Here is a 22,923-nt window from a genome sequence, read left to right on the forward strand (position 1 = left end):
AAAATATGAGTACTCTACGAGTACTGTGCGTGCCCTTGAAATGTTGAGATGAAGATGCACATGTAAAATGCATAAAAAGTTGGGTTTACCGTCGATCGTCACTCGTGTAATCTTTTTCCTTATTAAACCATGCGACTGAACAATCATTTCAAAAGTATTTCATCTACACCAAATCCATGTTGTTCATGCAGATAGACTCATATGTCATTGGTGTCCAAAGAAACACAACAAGAATTCCAGTTTGATTGTCAAATTCCATCCCCAATCATCCCAATCACACCCTCACCTCAACCCTCTTCCTCTTCTTCCCCCCTTTACCCTTCTTCTCCACCTCTTCAAACGTATCCACAAATGTACTCCCTGATTCCAATTCATACTTTCCTTTCAAATACCTCAAACCAGCTAAATTATACCCAACTCTATCTCTTTCCATCGTCAAATTCTTACGTAGGTTCGTACGGAGTGATGAGATTATAGAACGGATGATCGGGTCTCTCGAAACTACCAGTTGGGTGGAATGGGTTGAAAGTATGAATCGGGCTATACGGGCTGTGAGAATTGGGTCGATATTCTACTTTGTCAGTAATCTTCGAAGAAAGACACAATCAACAATTGTTCTTGATATCCGTCTGGGAGGATTTCCATAGCGATGATCATCATAGCCTGTGTGAATTCGTATGTTCGTCATATCGGTCGTGGAGTTCTATCTTGGTTCGGAGGACGTCGAGGATATGGGATTGAATACAAGGAAGAAGAGGTAAAAATGTAAAAACGAATGATCAAGGATATACCATAACTTGTGACATGACGAGGATATACGGCAACTTGATATGTGACGATGATACACCCTCACTTCCAATGTGAAAGTGAACAGAGGGGCATGTTCACGATGAACGACAAAATGATGACATGTGGTATCATGTCAACAGTCTCGAATCAAGTGATGGAATGAACTGTAAGAGGAAAGGAAAAAAAGGAACCCATTTTACTCACATCCTTAGCCCATTCATTCAGATACCTCAATAAACTCATAGCTGAACCAAAAGATAATCCCACCAGAGCATCCTCCATCCCTGCCGTTTTAACACCCTTGACGACTTTATAAACGTATTGCCCTCCTGACATATTCGCTGATTCCAATTCCGTCGGTCTTGTAGGTTTTTCCGTCAAATTCTTTACTTCCCCATTTTCATCTGTTATCACCTTCGATTGATCTCCTACGACAGAGGTTGACTGTACAGTAATTGACGATGGATCATTGGAGTTCGTTGCAAGTCCATTTTCAACCCTCCATTCCTCCAAACCCTTTCTCTCCCTTTCGGCAACTTCCAAAGCTTCCACAATCTTCTCACCATCGATCAAACTTTCGTTAGTCTGTTTACCTACACCTTCAACTTCTTCACCACCTTCTTTCTCGACACGTGGATTTAAAGAATCGACGAGGTTAGTATCGTACATCTGTTCCAACTCTTTCTCCCTTTCTTCTTCTAGGAATAAAGGTTCATCGGTTTTTTCCCATATCCTGATTGATTTATCGTGAGAGGAGGTAACTACGTAAGAAGAGTTGTTGGATACTGCCAATGACCAGATTTCGGCTTGGTGACCCCGGAGAGTTTGGACGAGTTCGAACTGTCTGTCAGGAATGTCTATGAAGATTAGGTATATGATGCTCGGACAGATGCTTTGTGGTGGTGGACAAGGGGGATCATCAACGTATGTTGTCCGTACTTGTCCATCTTCTGAACCACTTTCGAGAATCATGCGTTTGTCGTGAGGGCCAGGAAGGGAATGATGGGTAGAGCATGGGGAATGAATACTAAGCAAAATAGCAAGGGATGAAGTCCGAGCTGGAATATGTAGAAGGGAAAAATAAAGAAAACACGAAAGAATAGGTTCAGACTCGAAGGAGATTGTAATTTAATGAAATGGAAATGTTGTGCAGACGTTTGACTCCAGAATAAACCAGGTAAAAGTCGTCTCAAAAGCGGAAGTAAAACCAAACCAAAACAAAGAAAAAATACTTCAAACCCACCTTATCACCATCCCAATATTTCAATAACCCATCTTTCCCAACACTCCAAAACATATGTCCACCTTTTTCCCAACGAACACTCATAACACTTTCATCATGAGCATATAAACTTCTATGACAATCACCGAAATCCAATCCCCAAATCTTCACACTTTTATCAGCTCCGCAAGTAACCAATAATTTATTATCATCACTTATATCCATACTTAAAACAGGTAATCGATGACCGTATAAAGATAAAAAGAATTTCAATGTATCCGTGAAGAAGAGTTTGACTGTCGTATCTAATAATGCCACCGCTAAAAGTTTACCATTTGGTGAAAATCTTATTGATAAGATATCGTCTGTTAATTTTAACGTTCGAGTGTGTATCAAAGTTAAACGTTTAGGTTTGATTCGAGTTGATCTTGAATCTCTGTTGTCTTCCATCACACCGGTAACTCTTGTTATATCTTTAGCCGGTTTTCCGTTCGCAGCATTGTATTTGAGCCCATTGGTAGATGGAGGATTCGATGAGGATTTGTCCAAAACTTGAGATGGTTCTTGTTCTTCCTCCTCGATGAATGAAAAATCAAAGAATTTAACATCATGATCCCCACTACAACTTACCAAACCTCTCCCATCCGGTCTTACCTGTATACCCCAAATGGGACCTTTATGAACTTTATAACTTTCCAATAATGTCGAGCCGGCGATATCGTATAATGCCAATTCACCGGTTTTAGTACCTATCACCACATGTCGATCACCAGGGAGGAATGTGGAACATAAAGCATATCCACATTCCATCGTTCGAAGACATGCGGTGGTACGGGAGTTCCAAAGTTTCAATGTTCCGGAAGAGGCTGAAGCGATCACTTGATCGTCAGAGGAGATGCAAAGTGTACGAGGGTCTTGTCGATGTCCGGGGAGTTCGAGGGAGTGGGTTTTGATGGGTTCGGTTGACTGGTTTTTAAGTTTACGAGATGAGGAAGAAGGAAGTGGGAGGGTGTAAGTTTCGAGAGAGTTGTTGGAGAGTTGAACGAGGACCTGCATTGTTAGGTGGTGATTCTCCCTTCGGGCCGTTGAAACAAAACAAACGAGAAATAGAGCGATAGTGGTTCTGGGAGACAGAAGCGAAGCTTTGATTTGGTGAGTAACGACATGGAGGCACGGGTATATAGATGTTGAAAGCCACAAAAGAAGCAATGCAGCGTGAAGGATTTGAAGGTCGGGACTCAGTGACGGTGAATTTTGATACTTACAGATACACCCCCCTTACCCACTTCCTCGTCGAATGCAAAGGAACGTATTTTGGCATTCGTCCGGACCACACACAAACTTGTCAACTTTTCTTCCCACTTGACTTGATCTCCATCATCTCCTTCTTCTTCCTCCCCTCCCTCTGTTCCCTTCTCTACACCTTCCTCCCCCACGTCATCTCCTTTCTCAGTCAGCCCAGACTTATTCGTAGCAGATGCAAGAAGAGGAAGTTGTTTCTTCTTCCCCTTCTCCCTTTCTCGCTTCTTCCTCCTAGCACGTTTCGCCCCGACTTCTTCCTCGGTACGTATCCTCAAAACCGTTATGGTTCTCTCGCCATTTTGCAACAGAAGTAACGGGAGAGTGGGGTGGAAAGATATTTGAGAGATAGGTTGAGTGTTTGACGGAAGAGGTAAGGAACAGAGGGGTTTGACGAATGTTCCGAGCTGGGATCAGCACCATTGTCCTCACTTTCAAGGACACACAGCAGTGTTTCGATGTGTGGATTACCGTCAAAAGGCTTGTGGATGGTTTTGCGAAGAAAAGGAGAAATGAACTCACTTCTCCATCCGTCGTTTTCAACCCTCGGGCTAGATCAGACTTCTCGATGGTCCATACTTTCGCCTCACCATCACCAGAGCCGGTGACGACCAACCATCTACCCCTTTTCTGATTCTCTTCATCGACACCCTCTTCCTCGGCATGCACCTCGGTGTCTTCATCTGAGATGTCAGCCGGGAGCTTTTTCCCCACCCTACCGGTATAGATTGAGACTCAAGCAGTATTTGAGCTAGTTTGAGCAGAGCAGACGATGAATCAGATGTATTAGCTGTGAGGGAGACAAGAGGTGAGTGGTACAAGGGAGAGAGGATATGGGTATGATTGGGAACTGTGTAGCAAGAACGGAGAAAGCTTATGTGAGAGACGATGCCCGTCCGACCCGGAGAGAAGAACTGAGATGGTAAGGGAGTGAAAGAGACTCTCACCTCCGAGACCGATGACCTCTTCAATGATATCCAAGGAAACCACTTCCCCTCTTCCAACAACAACAGTCTGAACACAATGTTGTGTACTCAAATCCCATAATTTCAAATAATTATCCCTACTGCAACTCACTAACCAACCTGATCCTCTCATTTTTGTAGAAGGTATAAGCTTCAAACCTGTTATAGCTCCTCTGTGTCCTTTGAGACGATACAACCCTACTTCTCCTACCACATCCCAGATTACGATTTCACCTTCTGTCCCACCTGAAGCTAACCTGGTTCCTTGGTCGTCCCAAGCTAAGAAAGTGGGAGATTTCCTATGACCGTTGAAAGTTACTATTTCTGTCGGAGGGGAAGATGACCAAAGACGTATAGAACCATCTTGGTAAGCTACGGCGAAGGTTTGGTTGGAAGATGGGGAAGGAAGTAAACGGGTGATGGGTGAGATGAGAGAAGGGGAATGCCACATTGATACCTAAGGGTGAGTTGGACAATAGTAGGGGTTGGGGAGGATGGAAAATAGACTGACCATTTCACCTAGCTTCATATCCCATACTAATACATCTTCCCAAGCAGGGACATAGGCTAATTTCCCATCGTAGGCGCAATTGGCAGTAGGAGAAGTGATGACTCCGAATGCCTGACGTCAGTTTTTCTCCTGGTATCTCTGTAGCAGATGTTGACTCACCTGGGTAGGACCATGACGGAAGTAAGATTTGACCATTGATCCAAAGTCTCACACGGTGATAAGGAGATGGTTACAAGGTTGTAGAGTACAAGTAATTGTAGAGTAGTAAGTAGTAGAGGTGGAGGAGAGACGGAGGAGGGAAATTTTGCTTCCGTCGGAACCTTGACGCGGGGCTCCTCTTTCACCCACAACAGCACCATCATAAGTAACAGCGACGATGACAACAACAAAGATGACGACGGCGAGAACGAAGACACCGAACACCCCTGTTGTGACCTGACGGCGAAGCAGTAGCAGACCAGTAGGCTATCTCAACATACCGGCAGGGTCCACCGACGAGGCGGACAGATGATTTCTTGGTGGCGTTTATGCTGATTGCAAAACGATTACCTTCACCCCCTTAAAGGTAGAAGAGCATCGTCGTTGTACTGACAAACAGGGACAGCATGGAGGAACTATCCAATATTTGAAAAGAGAAACGACACTATCATACATCGAACAATTAAAGATCTCTACCAAGTCTGCCTCCAGTCGCCTCGGCACGTTTCCATCCACCGCTATAACCCGAAGGAGGTGTTTCGCCTGTTAGTCAGTGAGTAATCTATCCCTACCTCCCATCTGATCCTCCCTCCTCTCAATTCACTCTGGCCGTTCTCTCGTCCTGTCCTCTTTCCCTCAAACCAAATCATAAGAATGAGTAAAAGTCACGAAATGGTGACACAGTCCATGTTGATGATGTACTAGAAAATGACACAAAACTCACCAGTGTCAGGCTGACTAACCGAGCTACTCGCAGAACTTACCGTAGTGCTCACAGCGGCATTTGAACTGATAGTCCCTACATCACTCGAACTTTGTTGTGCACTGGAAGAACTCGAACTATCTTGTGATCCACTAGAAGAACTAGAACTTGTATTAGAATCGGTAGTACAAATCAAAGTTGTCGTGGTGGTTGTACTTGTACAATCTGGAGTTTCTCTAGCTTCTATCTTAGTGGGTCGATGACGTTTACCTGGTTGTTCCAAACCTAATCTACCGTGATTTGGTGAGTTGATTCTTTTCTCCACTTCATTATTTGGTTCAACTTCATCCGAATGTGAATCTCGTTGCTTTATAGTCGTATCTTCTCCAGCTCTTTCTTCCAGGTTTACTTCACGTTGGAAGATGTTACGTCTGGGAGGGACTTTTGGTAATGGTGTAGCGATGGAACGTTTCCAATTACCTCCTGGTGTGTACCCAGGAGGAGGTGTTTCGCTATTTTGTCAGTGTTTCTCAACTCACAATCGAATCAGTTCAAACGAAAAGTCCATTCGCTCTCTTGATTTTCCCCACACCTTGAAGATACCGGTCTGTTTCTGCTTCACACCACCGTTTTGCCCTCACTCTCCCAGCCCTCCAACTCAACTTCCCCTATCCTCTATGAAGATTGAGATAATCGGAAGTGGTGAGAGATTGAGAGGTGATCCACCTGACATATCTCATACATCTTGGAAAGGGAAATCTCACGTCTGAGGAGTTGAGAGTTGAGAAGTATTCAGGAAACAGGAAAGAAGCTCAAGTGAACTAATAAAAACTCACCCGATAGGTATCGTACTACTCGTCACAGCCGCCGCTGCCGAACTGGTGGAACAACTTGAACTAGTACTCGATTCTTGTCCACTCGAACTGTTCTCCATAGATGAACTGACAGTGGTTGAAATAGCAGCATTACTACTGATTGTCCCCAAGCTAGAACTTTCTCCACAATTATCACATTTCTTTGAACTCAAACTAGAGCTTGAACTTGAATTATCCGACCATACACTCGAACTTGATACTTGACTAGAAGCTGAACTGATTGATTCTGTACAAGAACTTGAAGAAGAAGTTGAAGTTGAAGTTGAAGTTGAAGTTGAAACTGCACTTTCACAACGTACAAAAGAAGTCACAGTAGCCGTAAACCAAGTAGTGACCGTTCCACTAACTTCTGTTGTTGTTCCTGCGTTATAATTCGTTGTAACACTTGTTGATCCTCCTCCACCACCACCACCTTGATCAGGTTTAGAAGATACAGAAGACATTGGAGCAGAAGAAGAAGGTGTTACTGAAGGTGTCCAAGAAGGAAAAGAATAAACATATTGAACTGAAGTAGAATATGTTATATCGGTCGTTGGTACACTTATAGCAGAACATTGAGATGCTAATGAAGGTGTTGCTTGACAATTTGCTATTGATAATGATGAACATACTTCAGGTACTGGTGAATTAGATGGGAGTGGATAACAACATGACCAAGCGTTTGGATCTGATGATGCTACTAGAGCTTCACACTGTTTCTCAGTTGCCCTCTATATCTCTTCTATCTCTCAACTTCTGTCTCTTTTCAATCTGCCTTATGACCTCTTTTCACTACTCGATCACACCTTTACATGTTCCACGAGTGCTGAGTCAAGACCCCCTCTGTGACTGACCCTTTCCTTCATATATGTTTTACTCGAGTGATTATGTTAAACAACAATGCTTATCAAGGGGAAACAATCATTTTTACTCACATTACATGCACAACTCCTCTCCCAATAAGTCTGAGGACTTTCCAGGTACAAATAATACCAACACGCCCTTGCCATGCCCAGTACGAAGAGCGATACGACCAATCCGGACAATCCGAGAACTCGAGGCATCTTGGAATCTTCTAAATCGATGGTTCTTCCTCCGGATATACGCTTACGTGCCACACGGAATACGTGACACTTTATCCTTCCGGGTCAATATCTTTGATGAATGTTGAACGTCCACTCACTATCGATGTCTCTATCTCTATTCCGTCCAACTGTCAATTATCTACGAGACAATACCTCTCTCGCCCTTCTTCGTCCACTAAGCTATTCGCTCAGTGTATAACCGTCGAATGAATCGGCTCGAATCAAGAACCACCAGGGTTCTACGTACAAGTCTCAAAAACGAATGATCTATGATCTCCCACGACACCAAGAGGAAGAAGGTAATAAACAAATAGAGGGCGTTGACGCAGAACACTACGCAAGATGGAATAATCTATCTCAGGTCAAAACAAGTAACATGTGTACCCTACCTTTCACTCGACCCCCATGTAACTCCGTGCGCATCGGATCAATGGACGTTCGTGACTTCCTTTGTCGGGTACGGAAGGGGATGGAGTGACACATGTCGTATCGTTATGAAAGGATGTAAACGGCCGTCCTTACTCGGACTCGAATCGTTCAAATGATTGGGAAGTTACTTGTGAGTCGTTCATGTATGGAACTAGAGGTGGTGTACCTTTGATCTTGGACAGGTGGTGGGTTTGAGATCTACTAGGAAAGTGGATCATGTACATTTGGTGAGGCGTAGGAAAGAAAGTCACGCGACGCACGGCGAAACAAACACAGCCAGAGACTCACTATTTAGACGAATCTTGGTTCCCATGATGATTTCCGAGACAACAAAGGAGTGAGGAGCAATACACGTACAATCGGACGTCTTTCAAGAGTTTCAACGTACCCATCTCAACCCCCCTCCACATCGAGTCAACCCACCTTCCTGATTTTGATGTCCTTCTTCGGCGACAACGTTCATGCACTATCAAAGAGGGATCAGGAGAGGCGAAGATGTTGAAGTTTTAGCATTCAACTCACAGATCCGAGAGTGAGGAGATCAGTCCAAGTTGGTCAAGTCGAATATCGAAGTTTCAGCCTCCAGCTCATGCCTCCGAGAGTGAAGAGATCAGTCCAAGTCGGTCAAGTCAAATATCGAAGTCTCAGCCTTCAACTCATGCCTCCGAGAGTGAGGAGAGCAGTGCAAGTCGGTCAAGTCGACAGGATGAAAGGAAGGAATATTTCCAAATCCTCGACCTCGATTCGTACTTCTTTCCACATTGAGAAGGTCCAATCTGAACATCATGAGAATGAAAGAGGCTCAAAGAGGGTGAAACCAGACGCTCTTTCCCTACCTAAGCGATTCAGAAGAAGAAAGGTGAAACAGAGAACTAGTCTCTTAAACGATGATGAAAGGAAAGAGTACCATCTCCTTGTCGTCTCTGTTCTTACATTGAGAGGGTGAGACCATGAATCCGTGGGAGCGTGGGACCGTGAGAACCTCCAAATTTCAAATAACCGTGGGAAACCATACGGGTTGCCGGGGAAGAGAGAATCATCGTATCGCCACGCCGAACTCATCAAGATCCGTCCGGACAACCATTTCGAAGCCTCGAGAAAGGGAAAAAGGATCGTTCATCGCCTCGATCGTTTTCTCACGATGGAGGTGGAGTAGGTGGCGGATATTCTAGCCATGTCTATAAAGACCTAGAAAACCCTGGTTATCTCCTGTTCATTCAATCATCCTTACTACAAACGGACAACAGTTACATACATTGGATATTCTCTGACACTTTGTAGAACCTTCTATAAGCTTGAGGGACAGTATGCACAAAGAGAATTGTTAGCCGATAGAATCGGGCCAGGACGGCCGAACCGCCGTTAGAATTACCCCTTCCGTCGAATATTTCTCCGTTCAACTTATCCTCTGAACTTTATTCGATCGTCTCTGGTTTTATGCGTGTGAGTGGAATGTGATAAGGATAGAGACATGTAGAATTGATGCATGCTCTTTTTCCCCTCTGTATTATCATCTAATTATAAGCGAAATCAAGAATGACAGAGGACACGGAAGGGCCGCACGTGAGGGACGGGGAAACATCTCCTGGGCCATTCTCATCATTTCTCTCAATTTCCGGCGGAGGTCCCCCTGACTTACACGCGATCAGACGCAGCGCCTCAGATCCTGAATTGCAGAATGCCCAAACGCTTGCTGTGAGACGTAGTATTGAAGACTTCAATGCGTTGTCACCCGATCCGTATGCTTCCTCCGTGTTTGGTCTCAGCGGCTCTAAAGAGCCGCACATGATCAGTACACAAGCCTCAACACAGCCCAATAAAACGGGACAAAGCCCTCCTTCATCTTCTCCTGATATTCCTGAAATTGTGGAGGATCTTGTGGCTCGAAACCAGAGCCCAGCAAATTACTCTGGATCCGGCCTTCATTCTTCAAACTCTGACCGAAGTGCTGACTCAGAGGACACGCGCTCTGAAACATCCAGCTTGCTTGACAGTTCTACTGGCGGACACTCAGAAGATGAAGCCCGGCCCACCGAAAAGCCCTCAGATACGGTTGACACCCACTACTCCCCAGGAGGCACCTACACAGGAGGGAATACTGATGGAACTAGTCCGGACAATGGTGTGAATTTGAGCACTTGCGGGATTCCAAACGAGAAGAAGAAGAAGAAGAAGAAGAACAGTAAGTTGTCGACAGCATTCACATCTGTCATAGATCTGGATGATATACCTGAAACAGTGAAGACTTGGTGCAAACAAGCCCATAAAAGGAAAGCCACAGCCCTCTTCAATTATTCGAAGTTGCAGGTGTCCTCACTGACGAGAGAATTGACAGATCAGGAGGTGGCTCAGAGACTGAAAAGTGTTCGAGGATTGCTAGGCATTCAACATGGTCAGAAACTACCATTTCCTGAAGTAAGGACAGCTCTGCTTCGTCATGAACTGGATGGACTGGATCCCACCCAAGTCACTCTCCTCTTGGACTCTTTGGCAATTTATCCGGAAACAGGAACCATTTTTGATCACCAGGGATACTCTCAAGAAGAGCCTCTGAAGTCTCTGAAAGACCAGTTGGATGACTTTTTGGCTAGGGGGCTGATAAGTGAACTCATGGGCAAGGATCTGCCCACCGGTCTCAGGTTTGTTGGTGAGAAAGCCATCTATCACCCCCCTACAATCACTGTTCCTGACGAATATGATCACACACTGCTTCATAACCTGACAACAAGACTGGGCATGAACTGTCCTGATCCCTCTCTGTCAAAGGCAACTTGAAGACTGAGCTGGTTTGATCAACAGACACACTGCAGAAGACAGTGCTTGGGGTGATGGAAGTGGCCTCTTGTTACAGGGTAAAGACCATCAGGGAAGGGGCATTGAACTTGATGGAATCGGATGGAAGCGGATAGGGAAAGGCTGCATTAGGTAGGGACGGGTTTTCCTCTTTCAGGTTTTTCCCAAATGGGTTGGCTCAAAAGAGGGTTTTCACTTGTCAGAGTATGTACACAGACACTAGCAGCAGGAGACATGTTAGTTCATAGTACAGTGGATAGTATATAGAGTTGGTCAGCAAAGTTGGTACTTTGCTGAATCTTCAATATCAATCTTTGGCTACATTGATGTCGCGAGATGTTATGACCTGGCTAACCAGCACCAGGCCATACACTGGCCATGCATGTGGCATCTTAAGCCACTGCGCTAAAAGGCACAATATCACAATCAGCCCTATGATTGCGATCCGGTTATAACCTGATGTCACGACTGAGGTTGCAGGGTTGTGACAGGAGCCCCTCCTTTAAGGGCCGAAGTCCCTTGAGGCCTTCAGGTTTAGTACCCAAACCTATTATGGTTTGACAGCGCTTTGGGTTCGATTCTCAGAGGGAGAGACTTTTGGCGGCGGACCTCACCCGCCACTGCCACATCCCACCAATGTGGCAGAGCAAATATGATGCGCTCTGGGTGGGGATCGAACCTGCTACTGTTTGATTGCGATATTCCGTTATGACCTGGCTAACCAGCACCAGGCCATACACTGGCCATGCATGTGGCATCTTAAGCCACTGCGCTAAAAGGCACAATATCGCAATCAGCCCTATGATTGCGATCTGGTTATAACCTGATGTCACGACTGAGGTTGCAGGGTTGTGACACGAGACCTACCTGCCAGCATTGGGACAATATGACAGTGCTGAACGTGACAGTGTTCAGGACACTGTGACAAAAAGCCTATCAATTGGCAGTCAGCTCTACTGCTCACTGCAGCTTAAATAGCCAATCCATAACACTTTGTCTTCCACTGGCACGGTGTCACGTCAGAATTGCACTTGTCACATCCTTTGTGACAATCAACTGTGGAGGAGACCTGACTAAGCACCCTGTGTCACAACCTGGCTAACCAGCACTAGGCCATACACTGGCCATGCATGTGACATGTTAAGCCACTGCGCTAAAAGGCACAATATTGCAATCAGCAGTATGATCGCAAGCCGGTTATAACCTGATGTCACGACTGAGGTTGCAGGGTCGTGACACCCTGCACCAGAATCACTCAGAAGTCCATAGTGTTTGATCAAGCTCAATCGAACCTGCAACCAAGCTGTCTTGTTTTCAGTACAGTTGCATGGAGAATCATTGCTTGCATGGAACGTTCTGGTCATACAGTAGGGTCCGGGAATTCATGGTACACCACTTTCATAGTAATTTGGCTGTGACTTTTCCATGCCCCACTTTGGAATTGCAAATCAATCTTCCATTGCATGTAACATGTATGTTGCATTGATAAAAGTTGTTCATCTAGCCACAAAATAGATATTGACCAAATCCCACCTTACTGAATGACTGAAAAGTGATGGATATGGTGTTACAAAGGGGGTGGGATTTCCTCCTTTTGTATGGGGGAACTGTCACGGACTACATCACCCCAATATTCCATCAACAACAACCCTCGTTTGACCATTTGTCATGAACTACGTTGTGACACCCCTAAATCCCACCAACAACGACCCTCCATTGACCATCAAACCGCCATCATCTCTTGACCTGTTTGGTGACAAGGATCCTAGGACATCTGAGACCAGACACGGCGGACATAGGAGAAGTTAGGTTGGTCAGGGATAGAGGAAGGAGAAGTATGGCGAAGTTAGGCAAAGTTAGGATGGTTAGGGAGTAAGGAATCAGAAGTACGGCAAAGTTAGGCGAGGATAGGAGAATGGGTGCTCGGTGACTCGGGGAAGTCGACCGAAGTACGTTGAAGCACAGATGGGTTGGATGAAGATCTAGTGGGGGTGAATAGTATTAGCTGAGGAGATCGCTGAAGTTTTTCAGCAATCCTTGATTGTTGTCAGTAGTGAAAGAAAGATTGAGATAGCTACACCTACATTGAGATACATCGCCCTTAGTGAAAGCCCCCAAACATAGCAACTATGACAAACTTCGTTGAAGTTCCCATCAGATCGAAGTCTGCGTCCTCCTGTTTAGGCGAGACACCAACCCCTGAAGTACGAAGTTAGCCGAGGTTTGTCTACCGTCGGTGTTTGAGAGAGTGTCACGGCCGTCGAACAACTACTTTCTAACAGACCGACGGTCGACGAACCTCGGCTAACTTGGTCCTTCTAAATCGATGTCTCACCCAACCGGGAGGGCGCAGACGTCGAAAGGGGGGGGATAACTACGGCGTACTTCGGCGTAGTTACTCTAACTGGGGTCTTATTCTATTGATGGCGATGTATCTCGATTTGTAAATAGCTATCTCTATCTATCTTTCACTACTGACAACAATCAAGGATCGCTGAAGAACTTCAGCGATCTTCTCAGCTAATATTATCTACTCCTCCTAGACGTTCATCCAACCCTCTCGCGCTTTGACGTGCTTCAACGTACTTCGTCCAACTTCCCCGAGCCCTCGGCCATCCTCTTCCTCCTTCGACTAACTCCGCCTAACATCGCCGCACTTCTGCTCCCATTGTCCCTACCTAGCCTAACTCCATCCAACTTCGCCGTACTTCTGCTCCCATTGTCCCTACTTAGCCTAACCCCGTCTAACTTCGCCGTACTTCTGCTCCCATTGTCCCTACTTAGCCTAACTCCGTCTAACTTCGCCGTACTTCTGCTCCCATCGTCCCTACTTAGCCTAACTCCGTCTAACTTCACCGTACTTGGTCTCAGAAGTCCTGAGTTACGTGTAGAGTAAAGAGGTTAAGGCGTGATGGGGTTTTGATGGCCAAAGGAGGGTCATTGTTGGTGGAGTAATCGAGGTGTCACGACGTAGTTCGTGACAGTCGCCCCCTTCTTTAGCCGCGAACGTCCTCGTGAGCGATTACACCTCTGCCGTGGCAAGAAAACTTAGCAGCGTAGTACCCCCATTCTCTCCCTCCCTATGACCATCCTTCACCCTTCTGCTCTTTGCGCCGCACTTCGTAGTTGGGCCTCCTTTCACTCCAAAACCCGACAATGAGACTCCCCTAACTTCGTCGAGGTTTGCCGTAAGAAGCCCTGTGTCTTTTGTAGGTGAGACACGCTTCCCGGATGGCAGCCGAACAACACCGTTGTTTGTCGAAGTAACCCTCGCTTATATTGAGATGAGACACTATAGCGTGGGAATTTTGATCGTCCCTGTGTTGCCTTTTGTTGATGAAACGCGAAGTTTGCTGCATGTTGACGACGAGGGGGTAGGTTTGATTATACTAAATTCTGAGCAGTTCGTCGAGGTTCTCTCTTTTCCCCATCTGCTTTCAAAACTTTCTATCTCTCTTACCTAGAAAACAGATTTGTTACCTTGAATAATCGCCTCGAGTTTTATTTCTCTTTTAAATATCTTAACGTCATGGCCCCCTCTACTCCCACTCCCAGCCCTTTCGCCGCCATGAGGAACTTTGGTGGTATGGTGTCATCTGCTCGTGAGTTTTCATCGATACTCACCCCACCTCGCCGAACTTGGCTGATGTTCAGTTTCTTTCGGCGACAGATCTCGCCAAGTCTCCTCCCTCGGCCTCGGCACTCTCTCTCTGGGGGAGCCGTCTGGCGCTGCCTCGCCCCCTCGCTCCGCCTCTCCTTCCGCTGGTTCTCCCTCCCCCGTGTCTGGTTCTCCCGTCCCCGTAACGGGTTCTCCTGGAGGGCCTCCTCCTGCCGCCACTCCTCGCCGTAAGACGCCCGCCTTTCGTCCTGGTGAGTCTCCGTCCTCCTCCGATCAGGACTCGCTCAGTGGGGGCTCGGAGTCGAGTGATCGACCCGACGCCGAAGAAAGTGAGGATGATGATGATCGGGAGGGTAGGATCGATAGTGAGGGTGAAGACGAGTTAGAAGAATACCCGGATGATGATGTGGAGGTGTTTAGTGTAGAGGACAACAATGTAGATAGTCCTGAGTGTGAGTCCTTCGTCCACCCTCTCACACCTTCGCCGAACTTGGCCTTGTTTATCTGTTCTTTAGCTCTCCAAGACATTGCTAACTCGCAGCCGTTCCTGCCCCTCCCCCTACTCAAATTGTGGGCCAGAAACGACGCCGTTCCCTCTCCTCTTCTTCTTCGTCCTCTTCCTCTTCCTCTTCCGGGGTTCTCCCCCCGCCAACGCCATCGCCGCTGCTGCCGCTGCCCGCCCTACCGCCGCCGTCGCCCGCCCTGCCGCCGCCGCCGCCCGTCCTGCCGCCGCCGTCGCTGCTCCCCCCCCTTCTCCCAGAGGGGAGCCTTCGCCCAAACGGGTGAAGAGATCACTGCGGGAAGAAGAGTACTTGTGGGAGAAGATGAAGTCCGAGCCTGGTCGTTGGGTCGCGGTTGGTGTTGACGAAGCGTGGGATCGTTGCCGGTGAGTCCACCTATTTGTACTACGCCGAAGTTACTCCTGTTAATTAGTAGACGTGAGATTATCACGTATAATCGTCCAAACTGGCCCTGCCTCAAGGCAGTCAGGCCACACAACAAGGCCCTCCGTTGTGCTTCATGCACGTCTGGCCCCTGCTCCTTCTGTCCCGTTTCCTCTGCCCGGGACATCCCGCCCCGTCCCTTCGACGCTTCTCCTTTCCCCCCTCCCCAGACTCCAGCGTCTGTCCCCCGTTTGCGGGTACCGTCTTCATCTCTCCGGTCGGTTCGCCGAGCTTCGCCGTCCTCCCGCTTGTCGCCTCCCTCGCCGTCGCCCTTCGCCCCTGTGGCCGGCCCGTCACGTCTCCTGCCTGCTCCTCCGTCGGCCTCCCGTCGCCCTTTGGCCCCTCGTCCCTCGGTCTCTCGTCCTTCGGCCCCTCGTCCGTCCTCTCCCGTGGCGCCTTCTCCTCCGGCCCACGGCACCCGAAGTCGTCGTCCCTCTGCTCCTCCGGCCACCCCAGTGGCCGCCCCTGTCACCGCGTCCCCCGCTTCCAAGAAGACTCCAAAGTCTTCTTTAAAGAAATCAAAAGGGAAAAGGGTGGAGAAAGAGGTCGTCTTTGAAGCTGGTGATGTGGAAGATGAAGCTACTCAGCGTGCTGGGCCCTCTGTTCCTCGGTTGTCCTTCATCCACCCTCGCATCTCCCTGGACCCTCGTATCCCGGAGGACGAAAAGGAATTTGCTACGAATCGTTCTCTCGTTCTCGGCCTCACCACTCAGCTTGACGTCGCTCGACGTGATACATCTCTCTTGCTTGACCTCTCCACTCGTCAAGCCAACGCCTTGAATAACCTTACTGCGGCGTTAGTAGATGTAGTCAACGGTGGGAATCTGAACGAGGAAGCAAGGACGAGGTTAGCGGACGTCTCTCGCCCAAGCCTTACTGAGATAGCTGATGTTCGCCGAAGACTTTACGACACCCCCTTCCTTGTTACTCCTATGGCGTACGAGCCACCACCGTCCATCGGCTGGTTAGGCCCCTGGAGTAGTTCTCGAGTCCCTGCTTCTGCTCAGACTGCTCTCGATCTCCTCAGTCTTCCTTCCGAGTGTCTTAGGACCATACGTCCTCTGTGGAGGACTCCGAGCATGCAAGCTGCTCGGGATGTCCAGGACTTCGGTGATTTCTTTGGGGCTATGAATCGGGTATGGAACGCTTCTCTCTCGACTGTTTTCCCCCCTGACAGTCTCGATCTACCTTCGGCCATCGGTACTCTCCACACCAATCTCGCGGGACCGAGTAGAGCGAAGGAGAAAGGAAAAGGAAAGGGTAAGGATACGGGCAAGTGAGCGGTACGTACCTGTAATCCTATGTTGTATGCAGCACGTTCTACCTCCTAGCCCTCCGCAGTCGCCCTTCCTTGGGCTTAGTAGGATGAAGTTCGTGGAACTTTGCCAATATGTCATCAGCTCCATCGACGTTCTCTACCGGTTCCCATGATACCGAATCGTCTGTTCCTTCGTAACCTAACCACTCTACTAAGTACTCTAACTTTCCTGATCTTTTATTTACTCTAGAGTCCACAATGTCCTTTACTTCCCACGATTCTCCTACGTTATCTACCTCTACTGGGCCAGGTGGTTCAGCTTGCTGACCAGGGAATACTGGAGGATGATAGGGGCGGAGCAATGAAACATGGAATACATCATGGATACCTGCCATCGTTCCTGGTAATTCCAATTTACAAGCATGAGAACCTACCTGCCCTACTACATTGTACGGCCCACTTTGCTTCACATCTAGCTTCTTCATTGGTCTTTTAGTCTTGATGTTCTCTAATGACAGCATTACTAGGTCACCTTCCACGAAGTTTGGCGTAGTCCGGTGTTTCCTATTATATCCTTTGGCGTACTTCTCGTTAGCTCTCTCAATTCCCTCAATACATTCTTTATGTATTTCGGTTAGGTCTTTTACCACCACTGTAGCAGCAGGTACCTCAACTTCACTGGCCTTAATCTCTTCAGCCCACCGAGGGTGGTACCCGTAGTTCGCATAGAATGGGGTCTTGTTTATCGCTGAATGATGGGTGTTGTTGTAAGCAAAGCTAGCTCGAGCAAGTAGCTTCGACCAGTCGTTCTGCTGGTAGGAAGTGAAGATTCGAAGGTATAATTCGAGGGACTGGTTGGTTTGTTCGGTCTGTCCATCAGTCTGTGGATGATACGCGGTAGAAAGATGTAGTCTTATGCCGAGACTATCGGTCAAGTTCTTCCAAAACTTCGAAGTAAACTTCGATCCTCTGTCCGATACTATACTCTCTGGTAATCCATGCTGAGCCACCACGTAGTCCATTATCAGCTCTGATAGTCCAGCTGCGGTTAACTTCGTCGTGGTTGGGATAAAAATGCCCCATTTGGTCAATCGGTCTACCACTACCAGGATGGAATTATATCCATGGGAATTCGGAAGCTCTTCGATGAAATCCATCGAGATGCTTGACCAGGGTTTAGTAGCCACTTGTAATGGTTTAAGCTCTCCATGGGGTTTCTGTCTGTTAGTCTTTGCTCTCTGACATACCGCGCAGCCAGCGATGTAGTCCTCAACATCCTTTCTTACTCCAACCCAAACATAATCCCTTAGGACTAGTTCAAGGGTCTTCGCCGAACCTGGGTGACCAGCCAAGGCCGAGTCATGTCGTATCTTCATGATCTTTAGCCGAGCGTCGGCGTAGTTCGGCACATAAGTGCGATCGTTGAATGCGAGGAAACCTCTTGGGGTCCACCCCCCACGAAGTATTAGAGGGGATCACGAACTACGGCGTAGTTCGGTGATTGATCCTGGTTCCTGCACGTCATCGTGACACGTTGGATGGGAGCACTCAGCGCAAATGACTCCTAATAGCTCTTTTCTAACCTCCTCCACTTCTTCATCTTCCTGTATCCCAACAATCAGATCCATGGGATCAATAAGGTCATTCTCTCTTACTTCCTTTGTTCCTTGCAAAGCACGAAGTAGGTGTTGTAACCCAGAGTTAGTGTCGTCGAGTTCGTCGAACTTCGGCAATCCTTGAATAAGGTTGCTCTCTTGCACCATAGTACTTCCCTTTCCAGAGTGGTAGTCTGCTCTTCTTGATAGGCCGTCCGGCAGCGTAGCTTGTTTTCCAGGTCGATACACCATCTTAAACCTAAAGTTAGAAAGCTCTTCGACCCACCTGCCCTGCCTCGGGCTTAACTGCTTCGGTTCCATCCAGTATGTCAAGTTCAGGTGGTCCGTGAGAACTGTTGTCTCTACCTGCAACAGTAAGTGCCTCCTTCTTCTAAAAGCCTCAACGATAGCTAATAGTTCCTTCTCGCCTACCGTATAATTTAACTGCGCCGCTTGAAACGCTCCTGACTCGATAGCCACCGGATGTTCTTGTCCTAACTCGTTCACCTGCGATATTATGAAGCCCCCGCCGAAGAACGACGCATCTGTCTGTAGTAATGTCTTCAACGAGGGATCAAAGTGAGCCAATACTGGGGCCCTACACATTCTATCCTTCAATTCTTTAAAGGCTCTTTCCTGCTCCATTCCCCAGACAAACGGTACATCCTTCCTTGTGAGATCATTGATCGGTTTAGCAATCCTAGAGAAGTTGGGGACAAAGCGCCGATAATAACTAACAACTCCCATAAATCCTCTGCTCTCTCTTAGGTTCTTGGGGCGGGGAAAGGACACAACAGCGTCGATGTACTCCGGATTACTAGAAACTCCCTCCCGCGAGACCACAAAACCCAAGAAGACTACCGAATCTCTTTTGTCATACATCACCTACTTGCCACCTAAGATAGTCTTTTCCCGTGTTCCCACACTTGAAACACATCTGGAACACTTCCCATGACCCCCTTTGGCTTAGGTTTATTGTTCTTGATCTCCATCAACAATCCCTATTGTCATCTCTTACACTCCCACACATGAAACACCTACCCCTGAACCCCTGTGCCCTTAATCTATTGTTCCCCTGTGTGTTCACATGCTTGACACACTTATCCCTGGACTCCTGTGTCCTCTGACTATTGTTCCTTGTTGCACCCATGAACCTGTAACAGTTACCCCTGGACCCCTGGGTCCTTTGCCTATTGTTCTTAGTTTCACATGTCAGGATTGCCAATTCTCTTGAAGAGAATTGCAAATATGTTTAGCAGTTCTTCCGTAGCTTATTGTTGTAGTTTTGCAGTTCAGCCTGTTTTGCTGTGGATATAAACCCCCACCAAACAGGTTGTTCCCCACCTATGAATCTCTTGTTGAATCTCATTCTCAACTTGTCAGTCCAGTCAGATCCAGCCTGACATCTTGCAGCTCCCTCAGTCCCCTCAGTCCCCTCAGTCCCTTGTCAACCTCTGTATACTCCTCAAGCTCTACGAGCCCAAGACAAGTATTGGGTTATAGCCCCATCTCAGTCACCTTGCTTACCCTTTGGGGATAAGACCCCGCCCGTGACATCTTTCAAACTCGCACTTACTAGCCTTGACGAACAGATTCGACCTTCGAAGAACTTCGAACACTTTTGCCGTAGTTCCTCTCAATTCTTCCAACGTTTGACCATAGATGAGTATATCATCTATGTAGACAACTACTCCTTTCCCCAACAGTTCTCGGAAGCTTTCATTCAGAAAATGCTGGAATACAGCGGGAGCATTTCGCAGACCATCTCGAACAACAAGAGACTCGAACATACCGTACTGAGTCCTGAACGCCGTCAAGTGCTCGTGTCCTTCTTTTACTCGTAGGAGTTGATAGGCTCCAATCAGATCTAATTTGCTAAAATACCTCGCTTTTCCCAGCTCTTCGGTTATCTGGCCGATCAGAGGCAGTGGATAGGCGTCGGGTATCGTTGCTTCGTTTAATTTTCGGTAATCAATGACCATTCACCATTGACCCTTTGCTTTCTTTGGTACCAAGAACATCGGTGATCCGTAGGGCGAATTACTGGGTCGAATTCTTCCGGCCGATGTTTCGCGATCTAGGATGTCTCTCAGCGCACTTCTCTGATCTTCTCTGAGTGAGTAGAGTGGAGCAACCTTCAGGTTCGCCCCCTCCTTAAGGTCAAATTCCAGATCATATTCCCTTGAGGGAGGTAATACTTCACCTCCCTTCCTCGGGTTAAACACATCAATGAACGGGTGATATTGCTCAGGAACCACCTGATACAATTCCTCCTGTTCCTCCGGACTCAGTTCATCCTGGTCATCTTTGTCTCGGAGATCTATCGCGTCCGTCGGAGCTGGCAGCCCTATGGCTGCTAACTTCGCCGCACTCGGTGGGATTGGGATGGGGAACTTCACCGAGTTGTCTCTTCCGTCTAGAACAACCCCTTCCTTCCTCATCCAGTCCCACCCTATCACAACATCTGCATTGCAGAGCGTTGTTACATCTAGACGAACAGATCGCACTTCGGCGTCCTTCGTCAAACTAAAACCAACTTCGACAAATTCGGTGATAGGTCCAGCGACACTAACCGACCCGTCAAACATGTGAACAGGTACGCTCACCTGGTATCGTCTCCTTCCTACACCTATCTTTGCCGCTGCCCTAGGGCTTATATATGAACAAGTAGCCCCAGTGTCCCAGAGCGTAGTTAGCTTAATCCCATTAATAAAAATGTCCGATTTAGGTTGATCTCTAGAAGTGGAAGAGATGAGTAGGTGATTATCGACATTGCATGAACAGGGGGTACTGAGTGGTGTATTTTTGTATGCACAATCCTCTGACTCCATCAGCTGTGTCTCTTTCATAGGTTTGGGAATGGTGGCCGAGAGTATATGGCGGACCCGCCGAGCCTCGCCTACTGCGACAGGTCCTCTTCTTTTCCCTGGTCCGCTTCCATCTCTCCATCTCCTCCAACTGCGTTCAAGTTCCTCCTCTGTCCCAGAGGTACTGCGTTACCCCCCGATCCTCCACCACGTTCGCCGAACTTCTCCCCCCACGGAGACAACCATCCGACCTTTACCTTCGCTGCCCTCACCGGGCAATCCCTCAACCAATGTCCCCTCTCCCCGCACTCAGTACACTTCCCTTCCTTCTTCCTTGTCTCCCTCAGCTCGGGAGGTGGCCTGGGCCATTGTCGGCAAAGTTCGTCGGCATTTGACGGAATGCCCTTGACCTGCGTCGACGTAATAGTCGCTTGCACCGCAGACTGCGCCGAAGTTTGCCTCCCTTCCCCTCTTTTCTCCTCTTTCCTCTCCACCCTCTGGCTATCCCCCACTAGCACTTCCTTTACCCCCGACTCCTTCTTCTTCTCCGCATCCTTCTCCACTTTCCTTCTCCACAACCTGTTGTCCATGGGAATAACAAACTCCAATAACTCCTTGACAGTCCCAAAAGATTTACCATGTCTAGCAATCTCATCTAGGAGGTGTGGTTTCAACCCTTTCTTGGCTCGGTCAACCAGGTTTCCGTCATCAGACCACTTGAGTATCGCCACATGTCGTTGAAAGGCGGAGAAGTACTCCGAGGCTGACCCAGTCTGCCTTAGATCGTTAAGCAGTCGGGCTGCGGTTCCTTCTTCATCCGGGTCGCCAAAGTTTGTCTTGAGATATTTAACGAATTGATTATACTCCCTAAGATAGTCAGGAAGAGGTCGTTTAGCAAGATCGGGTTGGACAGCGAGAAGAGGTGTTTCGCGTAAATGAGAGATCATGAAGAATACTTTCTTGGTGTCATTGGGGAAAAGATGAGAGTTCAGTTCGTAATGGATTTCACATTCCGACAGGAATGCGGTCAACTTGTTCCTCTCTCCTCTCCAGAAGTCCGGATTAGGCAGTTTTATCCCCTTCCGTTGTTCGCCAACTACGCTTGGGGTCGCCGAAGTTTGCCGTCCCATGGCGTACCTCACCCCTTCTGATATCCCTTCTGCAATACCGCCCACCGTCTCCCTTTCCCTTCTCTGCTCCCACTCCTCCCTACGCCTTCTCTCTTCCATCATGTCTTTGTTCATATTCGCCACCATCTGCATCAAGGCCAATATCACCCCTTGTGTACCTTCTCCTCCCAAGTTCGCCGTACTTCCAGTGTTTTCTGGCCGTGGGGTTTGATCCGATCCAACTGGGGATCCTATAGGTGGGAGAGCATTACCCGAAGGGGTAGGAGGATTAGAAAGCACTGGTGGAACGAACTCATCTCCTTGAATTGATCCCCCCACACTATCCTCCACTCCAAGCTCCTGCCCCATCGCTCTGCTCAGCTCCTCCAGTGCCCTCCATTCGTTCTCCTCCATCCTGTCTCCATCCCTACTCATGCCTCGCGTAACTCTCCTATCTGGTTCCATAGAATCTTAGTACTTCTCCGAGGTTCGCACGGGTCGTCGGTAAGAGCGATCCTTGATACTGTCACGGCCGTCGAACAACTACTTTCTAACAGACCGACGGTCGACGAACCTCGGCTAACTTGGTCCTTCTAAATCGGTGTCTCACCCAACCGGGAGGGCGCAGACGTCAAAAGGGGGGGGATAACTACGGTGTACTTCGGCGTAGTTACTCTAACTGGGGTTTTATTCTATTGATGGCGATGTATCTCGATTTGTAAATAGCTATCTCTATCTATCTT

General features: G+C 47.9%; 4 protein-coding genes across 4 annotated transcripts; 2 read left to right on the plus strand and 2 right to left on the minus strand.

Annotated features, from left to right (window-relative positions):
• Positions 1–53: 53 nt before the first annotated feature.
• Positions 54–5,009, minus strand: TREMEDRAFT_72445 (uncharacterized protein). Its single transcript, XM_007007912.1, has 8 exons — positions 4,946–5,009; positions 4,787–4,897; positions 4,258–4,732; positions 3,833–3,993; positions 3,277–3,717; positions 2,033–3,061; positions 994–1,629; positions 54–571 (listed from the first exon to the last, which is right to left on the minus strand). Exons 1-8 carry the CDS (start codon positions 4,979–4,981, stop codon positions 275–277), a joined length of 3,186 nt encoding a protein of 1,061 aa, XP_007007974.1. The 5' UTR covers positions 4,982–5,009; the 3' UTR covers positions 54–274.
• Positions 5,010–9,591: 4,582 nt separating this feature from the next.
• Positions 9,592–10,984, plus strand: TREMEDRAFT_65726 (uncharacterized protein; the record flags this gene model as incomplete). Its single annotated transcript, XM_007007837.1, has 2 exons — positions 9,592–10,694; positions 10,855–10,984. The coding sequence occupies 2 exons, from the start codon at positions 9,592–9,594 to the stop codon at positions 10,982–10,984; spliced, it is 1,233 nt and encodes a 410-aa protein (XP_007007899.1).
• A 3,393-nt stretch (positions 10,985–14,377) lies between these two features.
• TREMEDRAFT_65727 (uncharacterized protein) lies at positions 14,378–16,691 on the plus strand (the record flags this gene model as incomplete). The annotated part of the gene is made up of 4 exons (XM_007007838.1): positions 14,378–14,450; positions 14,503–14,923; positions 15,009–15,353; positions 15,404–16,691. 4 exons carry the CDS (start codon positions 14,378–14,380, stop codon positions 16,689–16,691), a joined length of 2,127 nt encoding a protein of 708 aa, XP_007007900.1.
• A 2,637-nt stretch (positions 16,692–19,328) lies between these two features.
• TREMEDRAFT_65729 (uncharacterized protein) lies at positions 19,329–22,615 on the minus strand (the record flags this gene model as incomplete). Its single annotated transcript, XM_007007839.1, has 6 exons — positions 19,329–19,339; positions 19,365–19,454; positions 19,841–19,980; positions 20,530–21,054; positions 21,168–21,514; positions 22,247–22,615. The coding sequence occupies 6 exons, from the start codon at positions 22,613–22,615 to the stop codon at positions 19,329–19,331; spliced, it is 1,482 nt and encodes a 493-aa protein (XP_007007901.1).
• Positions 22,616–22,923: the final 308 nt, after the last annotated feature.

Source organism: Tremella mesenterica (assembly GCF_000271645.1).
Source record: "Tremella mesenterica DSM 1558 unplaced genomic scaffold TREMEscaffold_16, whole genome shotgun sequence".
Classification (NCBI taxonomy): Eukaryota; Fungi; Basidiomycota; class Tremellomycetes; order Tremellales; family Tremellaceae; genus Tremella; species Tremella mesenterica.